Source organism: Oncorhynchus mykiss, chromosome 2, assembly GCF_057628025.1.
Source record: "Oncorhynchus mykiss isolate SJ-2025 chromosome 2, ASM5762802v1, whole genome shotgun sequence".
NCBI lineage: Eukaryota > Metazoa > Chordata > Actinopteri > Salmoniformes > Salmonidae > Oncorhynchus > Oncorhynchus mykiss.
Window position 1 is genome coordinate 42,923,408 of NC_143023.1, and position 17,059 is coordinate 42,940,466.

The window sequence follows — 17,059 nt, forward strand, 5'->3', positions numbered from 1 at the left end:
CATCATGAAGAACAAGGAACACACCAGGCAGGTCCGAGATACTCTTGTGAAGAAGTTTAAAGCCGGATTTGGATACAAAAAGATTTCCCAAGCTTTAAACATCCCAAGGAGCACTGTGCAAGCGATAATATTGAAATGGAAGGAGTATCAGACCACTGCAAATCTACCAAGACCTGGCCGTCCCTCTGAACTTTCAGCTCATACAAGGAGAAGGCTGATCAGAGATGCAGCCAAGAGGCCCATGATCACTCTGGATGAACTGCAGAGATCTACAGCTGAGGTGGGAGACTCTGTCCATAGGACAACAATCAGTCGTATATTGCACAAATCTGGCCTTTATGGAAGAGTGGCAAGAAGAAAGCCATTTCTTAAAGATATCCATAAAAAGTGTTGTTTAAAGTTTGCCACAAGCCACCTGGGAGACACACCAAACATGTGGAAGAAGGTGCTCTGGTCAGATGAAACCAAAATTGAACTTTTTGGCAACAATGCAAAACGTTATGTTTGGCGTAAAAGCAACACAGCTGAACACACCATCCCCACTGTCAAACATGGTGGTGGCAGCATCATGGTTTGGGCCTGCTTTTCTTCAGCAGGGACAGGGAAGGTGGTTAAAATTGAGGGGAAGATGGATGGAGCCAAATACAGGACCATTCTGGAAGAAAACCTGATGGAGTCTGCAAAAGACCTGAGACTGGGACGGAGATTTGTCTTCCAACAAGACAATGATCCAAAACATAAAGCAAAATCTACAATGGAATGGTTCAAAAATAAACATATCCAGGTGTTAGAATGGCCAAGTCAAAGTCCAGACCTGAATCCAATCAAGAATCTGTGGAAAGAACTGAAAACTGCTGTTCACAAATGCTCTCCATCCAACCTCACTGAGCTCGAGCTGTTTTGCAAGGAGGAATGGGAAAACATTTCAGTCTCTCGATGTGCAAAACTGATAGAGACATACCCCAAGCGACTTACAGCTGTAATCGCAGCAAAAGGTGGCGCTACAAAGTATTAACTTAAGGGGGCTGAATAATTTTGCACGCCCAATTTTTCAGTTTTTGATTTGTTAAAAAAGTTTGAAATATCCAATAAATGTCGTTCCACTTCATGATTGTGTCCCACTTGTTGTTGATTCTTCACAAAAAAATACAGTTTTATATCTTTATGTTTGAAGCCTGAAATGTGGCAAAAGGTCGCAAAGTTCAAGGGGGCCGAATACTTTCGCAAGGCACTGTACATATCCCAACCAGAAGCCATGTATTACAGGCAACATCCGCATTGAGCTAAAGGCTAGAGCTGCCGCTTTCAAGGAGCGGGAGACTAATCCGGATGCTTATAAGAAGTCCAGCTTTACCCCCAGACAAACCATCAAACAAGCTAAGCATCAATACAGGATTAAGATTGTATCTACTACACCGGCTCTGACTCTCGTCGGATGTGGCAGGGCTTGAAAACTATTACGGACTACAAAGGGAAACCCAGACGCGAGCTGCCCAGTGACAGCGAGCCTACCAGCTGAGCTAAATGCCTTTTATGCTCACTTCAAGGCAAGCAACACTGAAGCATGCATGAGAGCACCAGCTGTTCTGGATGACTGTGATAACGCTCTCAGTAGCCAATGTGAACAAAACCTTTACCTTTAAACAGGTCAACATTCACAAAGCCGCTGGGCCAGATGGATTGCCAGGACGTGTACCCAAAGCATGTGCGGACCAACTGACAAGTGTCTTCACTGACATTTTAATCCTCTCCCTGACAGAGTCTGTAATACCTACATGTTTCAAGCAGACCACCATAGTCCCTGTGCCAAGGAAGTGAAGGTAAACTGCCTAAATGATTACCGCCCGTAGCACTCACATCTGTAGCCATGAAATGCTTTGAAAGGCTGGTCATGGCTCACATCAACAGCATCCTCCCGGACACCCTAGACCCACTCAAATTTGCATACCTCCCCAACAGATCCACAGATGACGCAATCGCACTCCACAATACCCTTTTCCACCTGGACAAAAGGAACACCTATGTGAGAATGCTGTTCATTGACTACAGCTCAGTGTAGTGGAGCAGGTTGAGAGTTTCAAGTTCCTTGGTGTCCACATCACCATCAAACTATCATGGTCCAAACATACCAAGACAGTCGTGAAGAGGGCACGACAAAACCTTTTCCCCCTCAGGAGACTTAAAAGATTTGGCATGGGTCCCCAGATCCTCAAAAGGTTCTACAGCTGCACCATCGAGAGCATACTGAACAGTTGCATCACCGCCTGCTATGGCAACTGCTCTGCATCTGACCGTAAGGTGCTACAGAGGGTACTGCGTATGGCCCAGTACACCACTGGAGCCAAACTTCTTGCCATCCAGGACCTATATAATAGGCGGTGTCAGAGAAAAGCCCATAAAATTGTCAGAGACTCAAGTCACCCTTTTCTCTGCTACCACACGACAAGCGGTACCGGAGCGCCAAGTCTCGGACCAAAAGGCTCCTCAACAGCTTTTACCCCCAAGCCATAAGACTGCTGAACAAGTAATAAAATCGCCATCGGACTATTTACACCCCCCCCCCCCCCCCCCCCCCATGTACACTGCTTCTACTAGTTGTTGATTATCTATGCATATTCACTTCACCCCTACCTACATGTACAAATTACCTCAACTAACCTGTCACCTTCACACTGACTCGGTACCTCCTGTATATAGCCTCGTTATTTTTATGGTTACTTTCTATTATTATTTTTTACTTTAGTTTATTTGGTAAACTCTTCTTGAACTGCACTGTTGGTTAAGGGCTTGTAAGTAAGCATTTCACGGTAAGGTCAACACTTGTTGTATTCGGCGCATATGACAAATAAAGTTTTTGATTTGATCACTGTTGTCCGGAACAGCATGCATGTTTCAGTGTTACTTGCCTCGAAGCAAGCATAGAAGTAACTTTGCTTGTCTGGTATACAAATCTATAAGATGTTTTATTTTCACATAGACAGAATAGGTGCACCGACATGTACTGTTTTACAGGATCAGCCATAGTAGCACGCCAACCCTGGAGCAAATTAGGGTTAAGTGCCTTGCTCAAGGGATTTTGTTAATTTTAGAGTACTGGGCAAAGTCCATCATTCATGAAGTGTGTTGTCGTTGTCAATGTTTATACATGTGATTGTGCCTCCTGACTGCCACTTACTGCCTTTTTCATTAGCTCTCCCTTTACAACTGTGTGTGTGTGTGTACATGGGGGGACTGTAGATTAACCTCACATTGATCAGAATATGGCTTAAATGCAACAACCCAATTCACCCCCCACCCCTCAAGGAATTTTGATACGCTCAAAGAACAAGCTGCAAAATGCTAATTTAAAAAATGACTAACTCTTGTTGTGAGTGGGATTCCCCACCTCAGGGCAAGGTCAGGGTTGGCCAGCGTAGTTCAATGTTGGCGGCTGAGAAAGCTGTGTTCACTGCCCATCCCCCACACTCACAAGAGGAGTGTTTCTGCTTGCGCGGCTGCCGTTAGGAGAGAGAGAGAGAGAGAGAGAGAGACGGACAGACAGAGAGAGAGGGGGTGGGTAGGAGAGGGCGTGGAATTAGTGAGAGGGTGCATTAGTCTCGTTCAGGCAAGGTTTTCCCTCTAAAATTCCGAGCTAATATTAATTTTAGGCTCAACTGAATTTTGATATTTAGAACATGCTGTGACCAGATTGTAGCTGATTTGTGTGACTATCTTATTAATTGTTTTCACTTCCTCATTCATTCTTGCGACCTCATCCCATAGTATGCGCTCCGTAGTTCGCACACGATGACACATCGACACTGGTGAAATGCTACCCCCTCAGTCCTTGCCCAGAGCAGGAGTCTTTCAACCAAACGATATTCCTTGAACGTGGATACATCATAATGAAACAATGTATTTAATAGTAATTATTATTCAGACTTCCAAATCATGAAACATAATCACTCAATCATCAGGTGCCTGCTTGGCCTGTCGCATGTTGAATTGTTAAAAAACTGTCGATAGAATGGAACAAAGAAATTATGCATGTTTTGAGAATAGTTACATTTAAAACCCAAACATTACTTTACAAATGCAACCACTCTTGTGCCCGTATGCAATTGTAAAATGAACGAATCCACTCCGTGTTCCCACTGTGCGCAATCCGTACTTTACTTCTGCCTGTACGGCTCAGTAAAATGGCTGTATCTCGCAGAGCCTCGTGCTGGTTCGCTCCGTTCCTTGCGTCTACTCTCGCTCAGTAATAGAACCCCCAGAATATATGTCTGTTTATGCATCCTTGAGGTTTATTATTACGTGTCCAATTATTTTCACATCGGAATCAGGAGACAACCGGATTCGGTCCGGTGAAAGGGGTGGGAATGAATCGGGACAAGGATAAATGGTTATAAACAATTATTTATATTCAATGCTAGCGTTTGATTGTGACTGACTCGCCGAGAGAGGGGGGTATTATGGCCGCTCAGGTCGCCAGCGCCGCCACTCTCAACACAAGCCCGCCTTCCGAACTAAAGAAGCCGGATCGAGACCCAAATGAGGATTCTATACTGGGGGAAAAGCAGCAGGAAAACAAGCATTCGGGATTAGAGCGCGGATCTCCGGGCCGGGGGGATCTGCAGGACGGGGCCGATGTTGGAAATGCAGGGGGAGGAGGGGAACCTGAGATGAAGAACGGGAACGGGAACCCGTCCAGGACTATTAATAATCAGAATGATTCCATCGGATCCGAGGGGAATAACCATCCCGGGATGGTACACCACCATGGGTCCGGTTTTCCTCCACCTTCTTATGGATACAGTCAACACTACGGCCGGGCCCCTTTTCATCAACATGGCGGACAACAAAGCCCTGGCATGGCAGCTGCTGCAGGTCCAGCCGTGCAGTCGAGCAATATGATGGACCCATATCAACCCAATTCGCACGACCATGGCTTTTCTAACCACCAGTTTAACAATTACAATCCATTCCCGAACAGAACTCCCTATTCTGGCCAAGGATACGGCATGAACCCCTCGCGTAATACCCAGGCTCCGGCTGCTGGGGGACAGCCAGCTAACGTTAAGCAGCAACCAGCAGGAGGACCCACAGCAATGGCTGCATCTTACAACAATCAGAGATATAATATGGGGAATCCACAGCCAACATCTACCCCAACCCTCAACCAGCTCCTAACCTCTCCGAGCTCCACGCGGGTATATCCAAATTACCCATCTAGTGAATATAGTAATCAGGAAGGAGCTAGTAAGGGACCAACAGACACGGGCAGTAGCGGTCAGTATGGAGGGGGAAATCCGGGTTGGCAACAAAGGACCCATCATCCGCCGCCTATGAGCCCTGGAAGTACAGGGCAACCCCTAGGTAGAAGCCAGGTAAAGGCCCATGTTCTAACGAATATTTTTTACTGTACATTTGGTGTAATCTTATGTATGTAATTCACAACGTAACAGGCCAGCCATTGTTGCAAGCCAGTTCGCTTGCAAAGACACTCTAAAATGGCTGCCTCTCGTTTTTCCTACACCATCACATTAAACAGTATTTATTTAGTTGGTATGAATTCTATCACTTTCAGGCAACTCTTCTTCGGCAATCCTCCTTATGAGATTGAACTTAGAACGTTGAGAGAAGTGAGGCCCGAATCTTGAAAGAGGTGAAAAAGCTCCAAAGGCCTATATTCATTACTCAGACTTGTTTCTCGGCAGGACGGTATATAACGTAATTAAACAGTTATTCCTTAATAGTGTATTTCTTATCGTTTGCAATGCTAACGTCAGTCGTTTTGGAATACAGTTTAATGTTTATGAATAGACTATACATTTTTATGTCCACGAGTCTGTTTTGATCATTATGGAAATTGTGAAGTCAATGCACAGCATTAGCAAGCCCAGAACACAGATTTTGCCTAGACTCAAGTGTACACGTGTGTTTGAAAGTGATTTTAAGTGGACCGTACGAGTAACTCAATTATGTAAAATGTTACATTTTAATCAACACACACTGGCCTATTTATGAGTGTCATTTGGCGCCTCTGTTGTCAGGAACTGCTTCCACCACTGCATTCTGCATGTAAACATTGGCCTAGTGATTTGAGTGACTGACTGCAGGTTGCTTTGCTTTGGGTTTTGAATTGTGGAGGTAAAAATCCTGCTGTCAAACCCAGTAGACAGTTGGTCTTGGTTTGACATGCTAGCTGAGATCTGATTGGCTCCTCATCCTGTGCTCTTGGCCATTTATAATTGCATATGCTGTAAAGCAAAAAAAATCCTGATAAGTGCACTCCTCCACACTGCACAAATCCATGAGTGCTCATACTTAACGCATTTTTGACAATTTCTCTAAATTACTACTTTGCAATCATCTGTTTCCCACACGTATGACACGCCTGTTTGCACTATTCCACATGCATTCTATAATGAGAGATGATCAGAGTTTGGCCCATTGATCAAGTTAATTACATTTAACTTTTGTCAATCCAGTTTGATATTGTGTGCCATTTTCTGTGGCACTGTTTTTTTATTTTATTTTACATGCTATAGCCTAACCCATACCTGTTGAATTTCTAGATTCATAAACAAAACTGCAACCGTGACCAACATGGCAAATAGAAGAGTTTACGGAACTTTGTAGCCTTCACGTATAAGTTCCTAACCGTATTTGCACCATCCTATAAAAAAAGGCAGATGAAAATGGCTATAGTATCTTGACCCTCATTGTTAAGCATCCACTATCTCCTCTCATTTTGGATCAAAGTAAAGTGACAAGGTAAATCGCTCAAGTTAATAATGTATTATTACAGTCCTTTTAAATAGTTTTTGTATCTGCACCATGCATTTATGAGCTACAAATTTGAAACGAAGGAATTTTTCTTAGTGGTTGAGATGTGTACACTATATGCCAGATGATGAGCAATCCATCATACACATTTAAACATTTAACACAACAATTTGAAGGATCAAAGACTGGGTGTGATATGAATGAAATAAAGACATTGCTAAAATAACATTATTTGACAAGGTCAGGTTCGCAGACCATTTTGACAGGATTTTTCACATTTGGAAGCAACTGAATTTGATCCACTGTAGGCTAGAGTTTCCTCAACTCGGTCATGGGGCATCCCTCGGTGCACGTTTTGATTTTTGCTCTTTTACTATACAGCAGATTTCAAATACTAAGCTTGATGGTGAGTTGGTTATTTGAATCAGCTGTGTAGTGCTAGGGCAAAAACCAAAACGTGCACCCGGTGGGGGGCCTAGGACCAAGTTTGGGGAACCCATATGTAGGCTACAACAAGAACTTGCTGCAGTACCTGAGAACCCAATCTGGCGCAATCATATTTGGGCGTGACCACTTTATATATCATAGAAAGCTGAGGTCGTCAGAGCAGATTTATCTACGCATGAATATCGCCCAGAACTAACCAACTGTCATGAAATATGTGTATATATATACATGCTTCGAAACTACAGTGTTGCCAATCTGATGGATGCCCAGTTGTCTTTGGTTACATGCCATAACTCACTAGCATATTAAAGCAGTAATACTCACTCACCTTTACCTGACAATGTTTTGGTCATCAATAGGATCTTTGTTAGGTTGGTAATGGTAATGCATGCCAATGTTAACATGTTAGGGAGACATCATCCACTATGTCCCATTTGATGGGTTTATCTATCAATGACATTCCTGTGTTGACACTGCATAGTGAGGTGAACATGAGCCGTGTGTGTGGCATGAGTAGCTGCTGTATCTCATGTGCCACTCTGTCTCTGTGTGACTAAGAATTCCTTCTAACCCCCTTGGCCAATCACAGAGACCATCCAGCCGCCTCTCCCCCGCCTAGGGAGTCTCCACTCTGTCTTATGCAGATTAGCCATGTGCTGCTTTTATTTATTTCAATTAATTATCTGGAAGATGGGAAATGTCAAGAAACGCTTTTTGCCCTCCATTTCTAAAGGCCTTTGTTTAGCAGTGTGCATTGACAAGGGTACAGATAAAGAATCCAAGCCCATAAGAATCGACTGTGGTAAATGAATGCTTATGTTTTAATTAGCTTGTCCATTTGTTGTTTTTTATGTTGTTATCGACATGGAATCTTTTGATGACCCTTGTTTAGGTTGTTTTGAGTTGAGCAAGTTAAACGGATAGGCCTAAGGTTAGCGATTTACAGAGTGAAATTATAACGTTGAGGAGATGGAGGCCTAGAGATTTAAGAAAACTTTCTCCATTGAGACGACACCTGACTCATAGTTGTGTTCGCATCATAACAGAGAACAGTGAGTAGGCTACTTCTCCCTCCATTTATGATGTCATTCATTCAGAGCCAGAATTGCCCCCCCCCCCCCCCCCCCCCTCCAAAATGGGAAACCGGCTTGGCCCCGAACCAAACAGAAGCACAGCTAAGGATGTTTTTATTTAAGATTGGGCAGACTGCCCTCCATTTTAGATTATTATCATTATTATATATATATATATATATATATAAGTATTTAGTCAGTCACCAATTGTGCAAGTTCTCCCACTTAAAAATAGGAGAGGCCTGTAATTTTCATCATAGGTACACTTCAACTATGACAGACAAAATGAGAAAAAAAATCCAGAAAATCGCATTGTAGGATTTTTAATGAATTTATTTGCAAATTATGGTGGAAAATAAGTATTTGGTCACCTATAAACAAGCAAGATTTCTGGCTCTCACAGACCTGTAACTTCTTCTTTAAGAGGCTCCTCTGTCCTCCACTCGTTACCTGTATTAATGGCACCTGTTTGAACTTATCAGTACAAAAAACACCTGCCCACAACCTCAAACAGTCACACTTTAAACTCCACTATGGCCAAGACCAAAGAGCTGTCAAAGGATACCAGAAACAAAATTGTAGACCTGCATCAGGCTGGGAAGACTGAATCTGCAATAGGTAAGCAGCTTGGTTTGAAGAAATCAACTGTGGGAGCAATTATTAGGAACTGGAAGACATACAAGACCACTGATAATCTCCCTCGATCTGGGGCTCCACGCCCCAAAATGATCACAAGAACGGTGAGCAAAAATCCCAGAACCACACGGGGGGACCTAGTGAATGACCTGCAGAGAGCTGGGACCAAAGTAACAAAGCCTACCATCAGTAACACACTACGCCGCCAGGGACTCAAATCCTGCAGTGCCAGACGTGTCCCCCTGCTTAAGCCAGTACATGTCCAGGCCCGTCTGAAGTTTGCTGGAGAGCATTTGAATGATCCAGAAGAAGATTGGGAGAATGTCATATGGTCAGATGAAACCAAAATATAACTTTTTGGTAAAAACTCAACTCGTCGTGTTTGGAGGATAAAGAATGCTGAGTTGCATCCAAAGAACACCATACCTACTGTGAAGCATGGGGGTGGAAACATCATGCTTTGGGGCTGTTTTTCTGCAAAGGGACCAGGACGACTGATCCGTGTAAAGGAAAGAATGAATGGGGCCATGTATCGTGAGATTTTGAGTGAAAACCTCCCATCAGCAAGGGCATTGAAGATGTAACGTGGCTGGGTCTTTCAGTATGACAATGACCCCAAACACACTGCCCGGGCAACGAAGGAGTGGCTTCATAAGAAGCATTTCAAGGCCTAGTGGCCTAGCCAGTCTCCAGATCTCAACCCCATAGAAAATCTTTGGAGGGAGTTGAAAGTCTGTGTTGCCCAGCAACAGCCCCAAAACATCACTGCTCTAGAGGAGATCTGCATGGAAGAATGGGCCAAAATACCAGCAACAGTGTGTGAAAACCTTGTGAAGACTTACAGAAAACGTTTGACCTCTGTCATTGCCAACAAAGGGTATATATCAAAGTATTGAGAAACTTTTGTTATTGACTAAATACTTATTTTCCACCATAATTTGCAAATAAATTCATTAAAAATCCTACAATGTGATTTTCTGGATTTTTTTTTCTAATTTTCTCTGTCATAGTTGAAGTGTACCTATGATGAAAATTACAGGCCTCATCTTTTTAAGTGGGAGAACTTGCACAGGTGGCTGACTAAATACTTTTTTTGCACCACTGTGTATGTGTATATACATACATACATACATACATACATACATACATACATGTAGTCGGAAGTTTACATACACCATAGCCATATACATTTATTGTCAGTTTTTCACAATTTGTGACATTTAATTCTAGTAAAAATTCTGTCTTAGGTCAGTTAGGATCACCACTTTATTTTAAGAATGTGAAATGTCCGAATAATAGTAGACAGAATGATTTATTTCAGCTTTTATTTCTTTCATCACATTCCCAGTGGGTCAGAGGTTTACATACACTTAATTAGTATTTGGTAGTATTGCCTTTAAATTGTTTAACTTGGGTCAAATGTTTCGGGTAGCCTTCCACAAGCTTCCCACAATAGGTTGGGTGAATTTTGGCCCATTGCTCCTGACAAAGCTGGTGTAACTTAGTCAGGTTTGTAGACTTCCTTGCTCGCACACGCTTTTTCAGTTCTGCCCACAAATTTTCTATGGGATTGAGGTCAGGGCTTTGTGATGGCCACTCCAATACCTTGACTTTGTTGTCCTTAAGCCATTTTTCCACAACTTTGGAAGTATGCTTGGGGTCATTGTCCATTTGGAAGACACATTTGCAACCAAGCTTTAACTTCCTGACTGATGTCTTGAGATGTTGCTTCAATATATCCAAATCATTTTCCTGCCTCGTGATGCCATCTATTTTGTGAAGTGCACCAGTCCCTCCTGCAGCAAAGCACCCCCACAACATGATGCTGCCACCCCTTTGCTTTACATTTGGGATGGTGTTCTTCGGCTTGCAAGCCTCCCCCTTTTTCCTCCAAACATAACGATGGTAGTTATGTCCAAACAGTTCTATTTTTGTTTCATCAGACCGGAGGACATTTCTCCAAAAAGTATGATCTTTGTCCCCATGTGTAGTTGCAAACTGTAGTCTGGCTTTTTTTATGGCGGTTTTGGAGCAGTGGCTTCTTCCATGCTGAGCGGCCTTTCAGGTTATGTCGATATAGGACTCGTTTTACTGTGGATATAGATACTCTTGTACCGTTTTTTTCCAGCATCTTCACGAGGTCTTTTGCGGTTGTTCTGGGATTGATTTGCACTTTTCGCACAAGTACGTTCATCTCTAGGAGACAGAACGTGTCTCCTTCCTGAGCGGTATGACGGCTGCGTGGTCCCATAGTGTTTATACTTGCGTACTATTGTTTGTACAGATGAACGTAGTACCTTCAGGTGTTTGGAAATTGCTCCCAAGGATGCACCAGACTTGTTGAGGTCAACAATTTTTTTTCCTGAGGTCTTGGCTGATTTCTTTTGGTTTTCCGATGCCAAGCAAAGAGGCACTGAATTTGAAGGTAGGCCTTGAAATACATCCAAAGGTACACCTCCAATTGACACATTATGTCAATTAGCCTATCAGAAGCTTCTAAGGCCATGACATCATTTTCTGGAATTTTCCACACTGTTAAAGACATAGTCAACTTAGTGTATGTAAACTTCTGACTCACTGGAATTGTGATACAGTGAATTATAAGTGAAATAATCTGTCTGTAAACAATTGTTGGAAAAATGACTTGTCATGCACAAAGTAGATGTCCTAACCGACTTGCCAAAACTATAGTTTAACACAATTTGATATATATATATAGCTCCGTATTGGCCATATATATATTGCTCCATAACTATGGCACAAAAAAGATTAATGATCGTGGGAAAAATGTAATAAATAAAACTCCCCTCGTTCCCTTGGCTCTTGTAATGCATTCACGTGTTCTAATGACTTGCCTTCTGTCATATTTTCTGCTTTTGTACCTATCCGGATGGGAAAATGCATCCCTATAGCTCTTGCTGTGTTGGGAAACTTGAAATGTGTGAGTTGGCTTGCATGAGAGACCCCTGCTAGATAATTAAAGTGCCTATAAACTATAGTGTAGTCATCTGCCCGTATCCAAGTCTTTTGTGATCTATGGTACATCCTGTCACCCGCACCTCTCATAATTTTTTATAGTGTTCATGTTATGAAGTGTTGTTCATGTATTTGATCTTCTGCTCCACAGCCCCCAGGTGCAATGGATCCGATAGCTAAAATGAGAGGCCAGCCGTATGTTGGGGGCAGTCCATACTCCCAACAGCCTGGGCAGGGGCCTCCCCCAGGAGCCCAGCAGGGTCATGCATACCCGGGCCAAGGCTACGGTCCACTTAGCTCCCAGAGATACCCGGTGGCCATTCAGGGCCGCACCCCTGGGGCTATGGGAGGCATGCATTACGGGCAGCAGGTCAGTGGTGTCATCAAGCTGACTTAATCCTACATTCTCTCACACCGAAATCAGCCCTCCTTCTCTTCACACACTACTATATGGCTTGCTTATCATATGCCTACCCATTTGTTTGATTTCTAACTTTGGTATGTATTTGTGTGTAGATGCAATCTTATGGACAGCAGGGACCAGGAGGCTATGGGCCTCCGGGCCAAGGGCCCTACTACAGCCAACAGGGCCAGGCTTCACACCCAGGCCAGCAGCAAGGGCCCTACCCCCAAGCATCTCCAGGACAGCAGGGTGGTCAAACACCCTACCCTCAGCAGCCCCACCCTTCCCAGACGTCATCCTCACATGCCCAGGGTGGGCCGCCCTATCCGCAGCCCCATATGCCCCCCCAGTCCCAGGGCCCGCAGCCAGGTCCATCCCAAGGGCCCCCACAGTCTCTAACTCCCTACTCCCAGGGCCCTGTCCCGGCTCAGACCCAGTCTGGTCAGCCTCCTTACCCCCAGCAGCAGGGGCCTCCCAGCCAGCCACCACAGCAGGCCAGCTCCCAGGTCCCAGCAGGGTCGCAGCCCCAGCTTAGCTATCCACCCACGCAGGGCCCACAGCAGCTCTCCACACAGCAGCAGCAACCCCAGACACCCGCTCAACCCCCTCAGCAACCACCAGGTCACAGCCAGCATCCACAGGTCCAGCCTGCATCCTACTCCCAGAATCCTCCACAGCAACAACAGCAACAGTCACAGCAGTCACCTTACCAACGCTTCCCTCCTCCACCACAGCAGGTACAACTGAATTTGGTGTGTATGTGTGTGCACGCACACAATTGATGTTTTATGATTGAGGTACCTTTGATATCGTCATTGAACGTGCAGTACCGGTTGCCATACTTGCTCAGCAGATGGAAGGCATTGGTATGGTCACTGTGTATTCTCATGTACGCATATATGTGTATGTGAATGCTCTTCAATTCCGATTGTCTCGTTCTCTCCCCCAGGAGATATCCCAGGACTCGTTCAGTTCCCAGTCTAGCGCCCCTCCCTCCAACCAGCCCAAAAGTGGCTCGGAGGACGTCAGCGTACAAGGCCGGCCGTCCAGCCTACCGGTGAGTCCTCACCCAACCTGTGCAAAGGTATACTATACGCCTATAAATCTAATTATTACATTGTTCTGAAATCATAATGCATTGAAACATGTTTGCGTGATTCCATGACCCATTTTAGTCTTAACATAGTCAAACCGGTGTGTGTGGTGTTGTGGTTAATTAATGCTACCCGTGTTTATTTTGTATGGCATTTGAGTGTGTGTGTCTGTAGATGTCATTGGGCATGCGTAGCGAACTTGCAGAAATGTTGTGTGGCAGTCTGGGAGATGAATATTAGTACATTTGAGCAGAGCTCGGGCCTGGATAAAATGAGAGCGAAAGCGACGGTATAGATTGTATCAAATTTACATGGCGGGGCTGCTCCGTGCTGAGTCGGCAGACATCCATCGTAACCATGACAACCCTCTGCTCTAATATGCTCTCTCTTTTCCTCGACAAGATCAATAACCATAACGATGTGTGTCACATGTCTCCAAACCTAGTAGAAAGTGTGCTGCCATGCTTTCCAAGACTGAGGAGATTAAATTGTGCTTGCATCCTGTATGTGTTTCTGTTGTGCAGAAGCTACAGGAAGTGCATGGAGTCGTTATCAAGACGTCTCACTGCTAACTGTACAGTCAGCTAATGGCTGTCATGTCGATTCCATCAGACCGGCGTTTTTCCACAGCGTCTCCTCACCATAGGCCCCGTTCTCTCCTGTCTTGTGTGTCTGCAGGATCTCTCAGGCTCCATCGATGACCTGCCCACGGGCACGGATGGCGCTCTGAGTCCTGGCGTGAGCACTTCAGGTGTTTCAAGCAGCCAGGGTGAGCAGAGCAACCTGGCCCAGTCGCCCTTCTCGCCCCACACCTCTCCCCATCTGCCAGGCATCCGAGGGCCCTCGCCGTCGCCCGCCGGCTCCCCTGCCAGTGCCACCACCTCCCGCACGGGACCCCTCTCACCCGCCACAATGCCAGGTGAACACACGAGTGCGCACACATACATGGGTTTTTCTGACATGTACTAGGACACAAGCAATTTGTTATACATATACACGATGACAACAAAATGACCATAGATTGAAACAGTGGAGCTACTGCAGCCAATAATCTTTTAAAACGATACCGTGCTTGGCTGCAGTTGCTCCACTGTTTCAATCTATGGTAATTTTGTTGGATTAATTTGAGTGTCCCTTAGTTAACAATATTTAAGTAGTGACATTTGTGGCCTTGTTCCTACTCAGACTTCTTATTTACAGTGCCTTGCGAAAGTATTCGGCCCCCTTGAACTTTGCGACCTTTTGCCACATTTCAGGCTTCAAATATAAAGATATAAAACTGTATTTTTTTGTGAAAAATCAACAACAAGTGGGACACAATCATGAAGTGGAACGACATTTATTGGATATTTCAAACTTTTTTAACAAATCAAAAACTGAAAAATTGGGCGTGCAAAATTATTCAGCCCCCTTAAGTTAATACTTTGTAGCGCCACCTTTTGCTGTGATTACAGCTGTAAGTCGCTTGGGGTATGTCTCTATCAGTTTTGCACATCGAGAGACTGAATTTTTTTCCCATTCCTCCTTGCAAAACAGCTCGAGCTCAGTGAGGTTGGATGGAGAGCATTTGTGAACAGCAGTTTTCAGTTCTTTCCACAGATTCTCGATTGGATTCAGGTCTGGACTTTGACTTGGCCATTCTAACACCTGGATATGTTTATTTTTGAACCATTCCATTGTAGATTTTGCTTTATGTTTTGGATCATTGTCTTGTTGGAAGACAAATCTCCGTCCCAGTCTCAGGTCTTTTTTGCAGACTCCATCAGGCTTTCTTCCAGAATGGTCCTGTATTTGGCTCCATCCATCTTCCCCTCAATTTTAACCATCTTCCCTGTCCCTGCTGAAGAAAAGCAGGCCCAAACCATGATGCTGCCACCACCATGTTTGACAGTGGGGATGGTGTGTTCAGCTGTGTTGCTTTTACGCCAAACATAACGTTTTGCATTGTTGCCAAAAAGTTCCATTTTGGTTTCATCTGACCAGAGCACCTTCTTCCATATGTTTGGTGTGTCTCCCAGGTGGCTTGTGGCAAACTTTAAACAACACTTTTTATGGATATCTTTAAGAAATGGCTTTCTTCTTGCCACTCTTCCATAAAGGCCAGATTTGTGCAATATACGACTGATTGTTGTCCTATGGACAGAGTCTCCCACCTCAGCTGTAGATCTCTGCAGTTCATCCAGAGTGATCATGGGCCTCTTGGCTGCATCTCTGATCAGTCTTCTCCTTGTATGAGCTGAAAGTTTAGAGGGATGGCCAGGTCTTGGTAGATTTGCAGTGGTCTGATACTCCTTCCATTTCAATATTATCGCTTGCACAGTGCTCCTTGGGATGTTTAAAGCTTGGGAAATCTTTTTGTATCCAAATCCGGCTTTAAACTTCTTCACAACAGTATCTCGGACCTGCCTGGTGTGTTCCTTGTTCTTCATGATGCTCTCTGCGCTTTTAACGGACCTCTGAGACTATCACAGTGCAGGTGCATTTATACGGAGACTTGATTACACACAGGTGGATTGTATTTATCATCATTAGTCATTTAGGTCAACATTGGATCATTCAGAGATCCTCACTGAATTTCTGGAGAGAGTTTGCTGCACTGAAATTAAAGGGGCTGAATAATTTTGCACGCCCAATTTTTCCGTTTTTGATTTGTTAAAAAATGTTTGAAATATCCAATAAATGTCGTTCCACTTCATGATTGTGTCCCACTTGTTGTTGATTCTTCACAAAAAAATACAGTTTTATATCTTTATGTTTGAAGCCCGAAATGTGGCAAAAGGTCGCAAAGTTCAAGGGGCACTGTACATACTGAGACGACCCTTCTGTTGTTTAGGGACCCAGATGCCCCCTAGACCATCGAGTGTTCAGTCTGACGGGAGTCTGCACCCCGCCATGAGCCAGTCTCCCATGGCCCAGGACAGAGGTGAGTTCACCCTAACTGAGAATCCCCTCACACAGTACTACCCCGCTCTGCAGGGATCACTGACAGTGTTCTGTTTTAATGCAACTTTGGCTGCACTTTCTTTTATGGTACCTGGTAGTTACCAGAAAATGGTATGGTAACAATAGGTACTTTCTGGTACTTCAAATAATATTACATGTAATTGCCATTTTTTACCATGTACGTTCTAAGTAAATACTGGCACATTTCTGTACCGAAGCCTTCTGGTGTGTCTTATGAGAGATTTCCAGTGTTTTGTTGGAGGATTAACATCTCTTTCACCCTCTCTTCTCTGACCCTGCCAGGGTTCATGCAGAGAAACCCCCAGATGCCCCCCTACGGCTCACCACAGTCTGCCTCTCCCCTGTCACCCCGACAGTCCTCTGGAGGCCAGATGCACCCTGGGATGGGACCTTATCAGCAGCAGAACAACTCCATGGGGGGCTACGGACCTCAGGGTGGGCAGTATGGCCCACAAGGTGAGTTCTGTGGGTTACACTGTGCAACAAAGGAAAGGGGCTGGTGGCAAAATATCAACATTTGGTGCACTTGAAAAATAACAACTCAGTTGATATACCAAATAGACTTTTAATCATTTTGACTGCCAATGTATAAATGCTTCCCACTTAATTATCTCACCATCCTGTCAAGTTGCTTCTTGTTTGTTCCCCCAGCCAAATCCATGGAATATGTATTTTTGCCTCATAGGAATTCCCTC

General features: G+C 44.4%; 1 protein-coding gene across 6 annotated transcripts in view; it reads left to right on the forward strand.

Moving 5' to 3' along the window:
• LOC110490199 (AT-rich interactive domain-containing protein 1A) overlaps nt 1-17,059 on the forward strand; it is a 37,221-nt gene that overhangs the window by 7,543 nt on the left and 12,619 nt on the right. For 2 of the 6 annotated variants that reach the window (XM_021563451.3, XM_021563459.3), the window contains exons 1-7: nt 2,722-5,369; nt 12,055-12,273; nt 12,420-13,043; nt 13,256-13,390; nt 14,079-14,319; nt 16,234-16,323; nt 16,647-16,820. In XM_021563451.3, the coding sequence (XP_021419126.3) occupies nt 4,455-5,369; nt 12,055-12,273; nt 12,420-13,043; nt 13,256-13,390; nt 14,079-14,319; nt 16,234-16,323; nt 16,647-16,820 (2,398 nt within the window). In that variant the 5' untranslated portion in view covers nt 2,722-4,454. Of the gene's footprint in view, nt 1-2,721; nt 5,370-12,054; nt 12,274-12,419; nt 13,044-13,255; nt 13,391-14,078; nt 14,320-16,233; nt 16,324-16,646; nt 16,821-17,059 lie in introns of those variants that run through there. The other 4 variants (XM_021563468.3, XM_021563477.3, XM_090200214.1 and 1 more) reach the window with 3 other exon arrangements.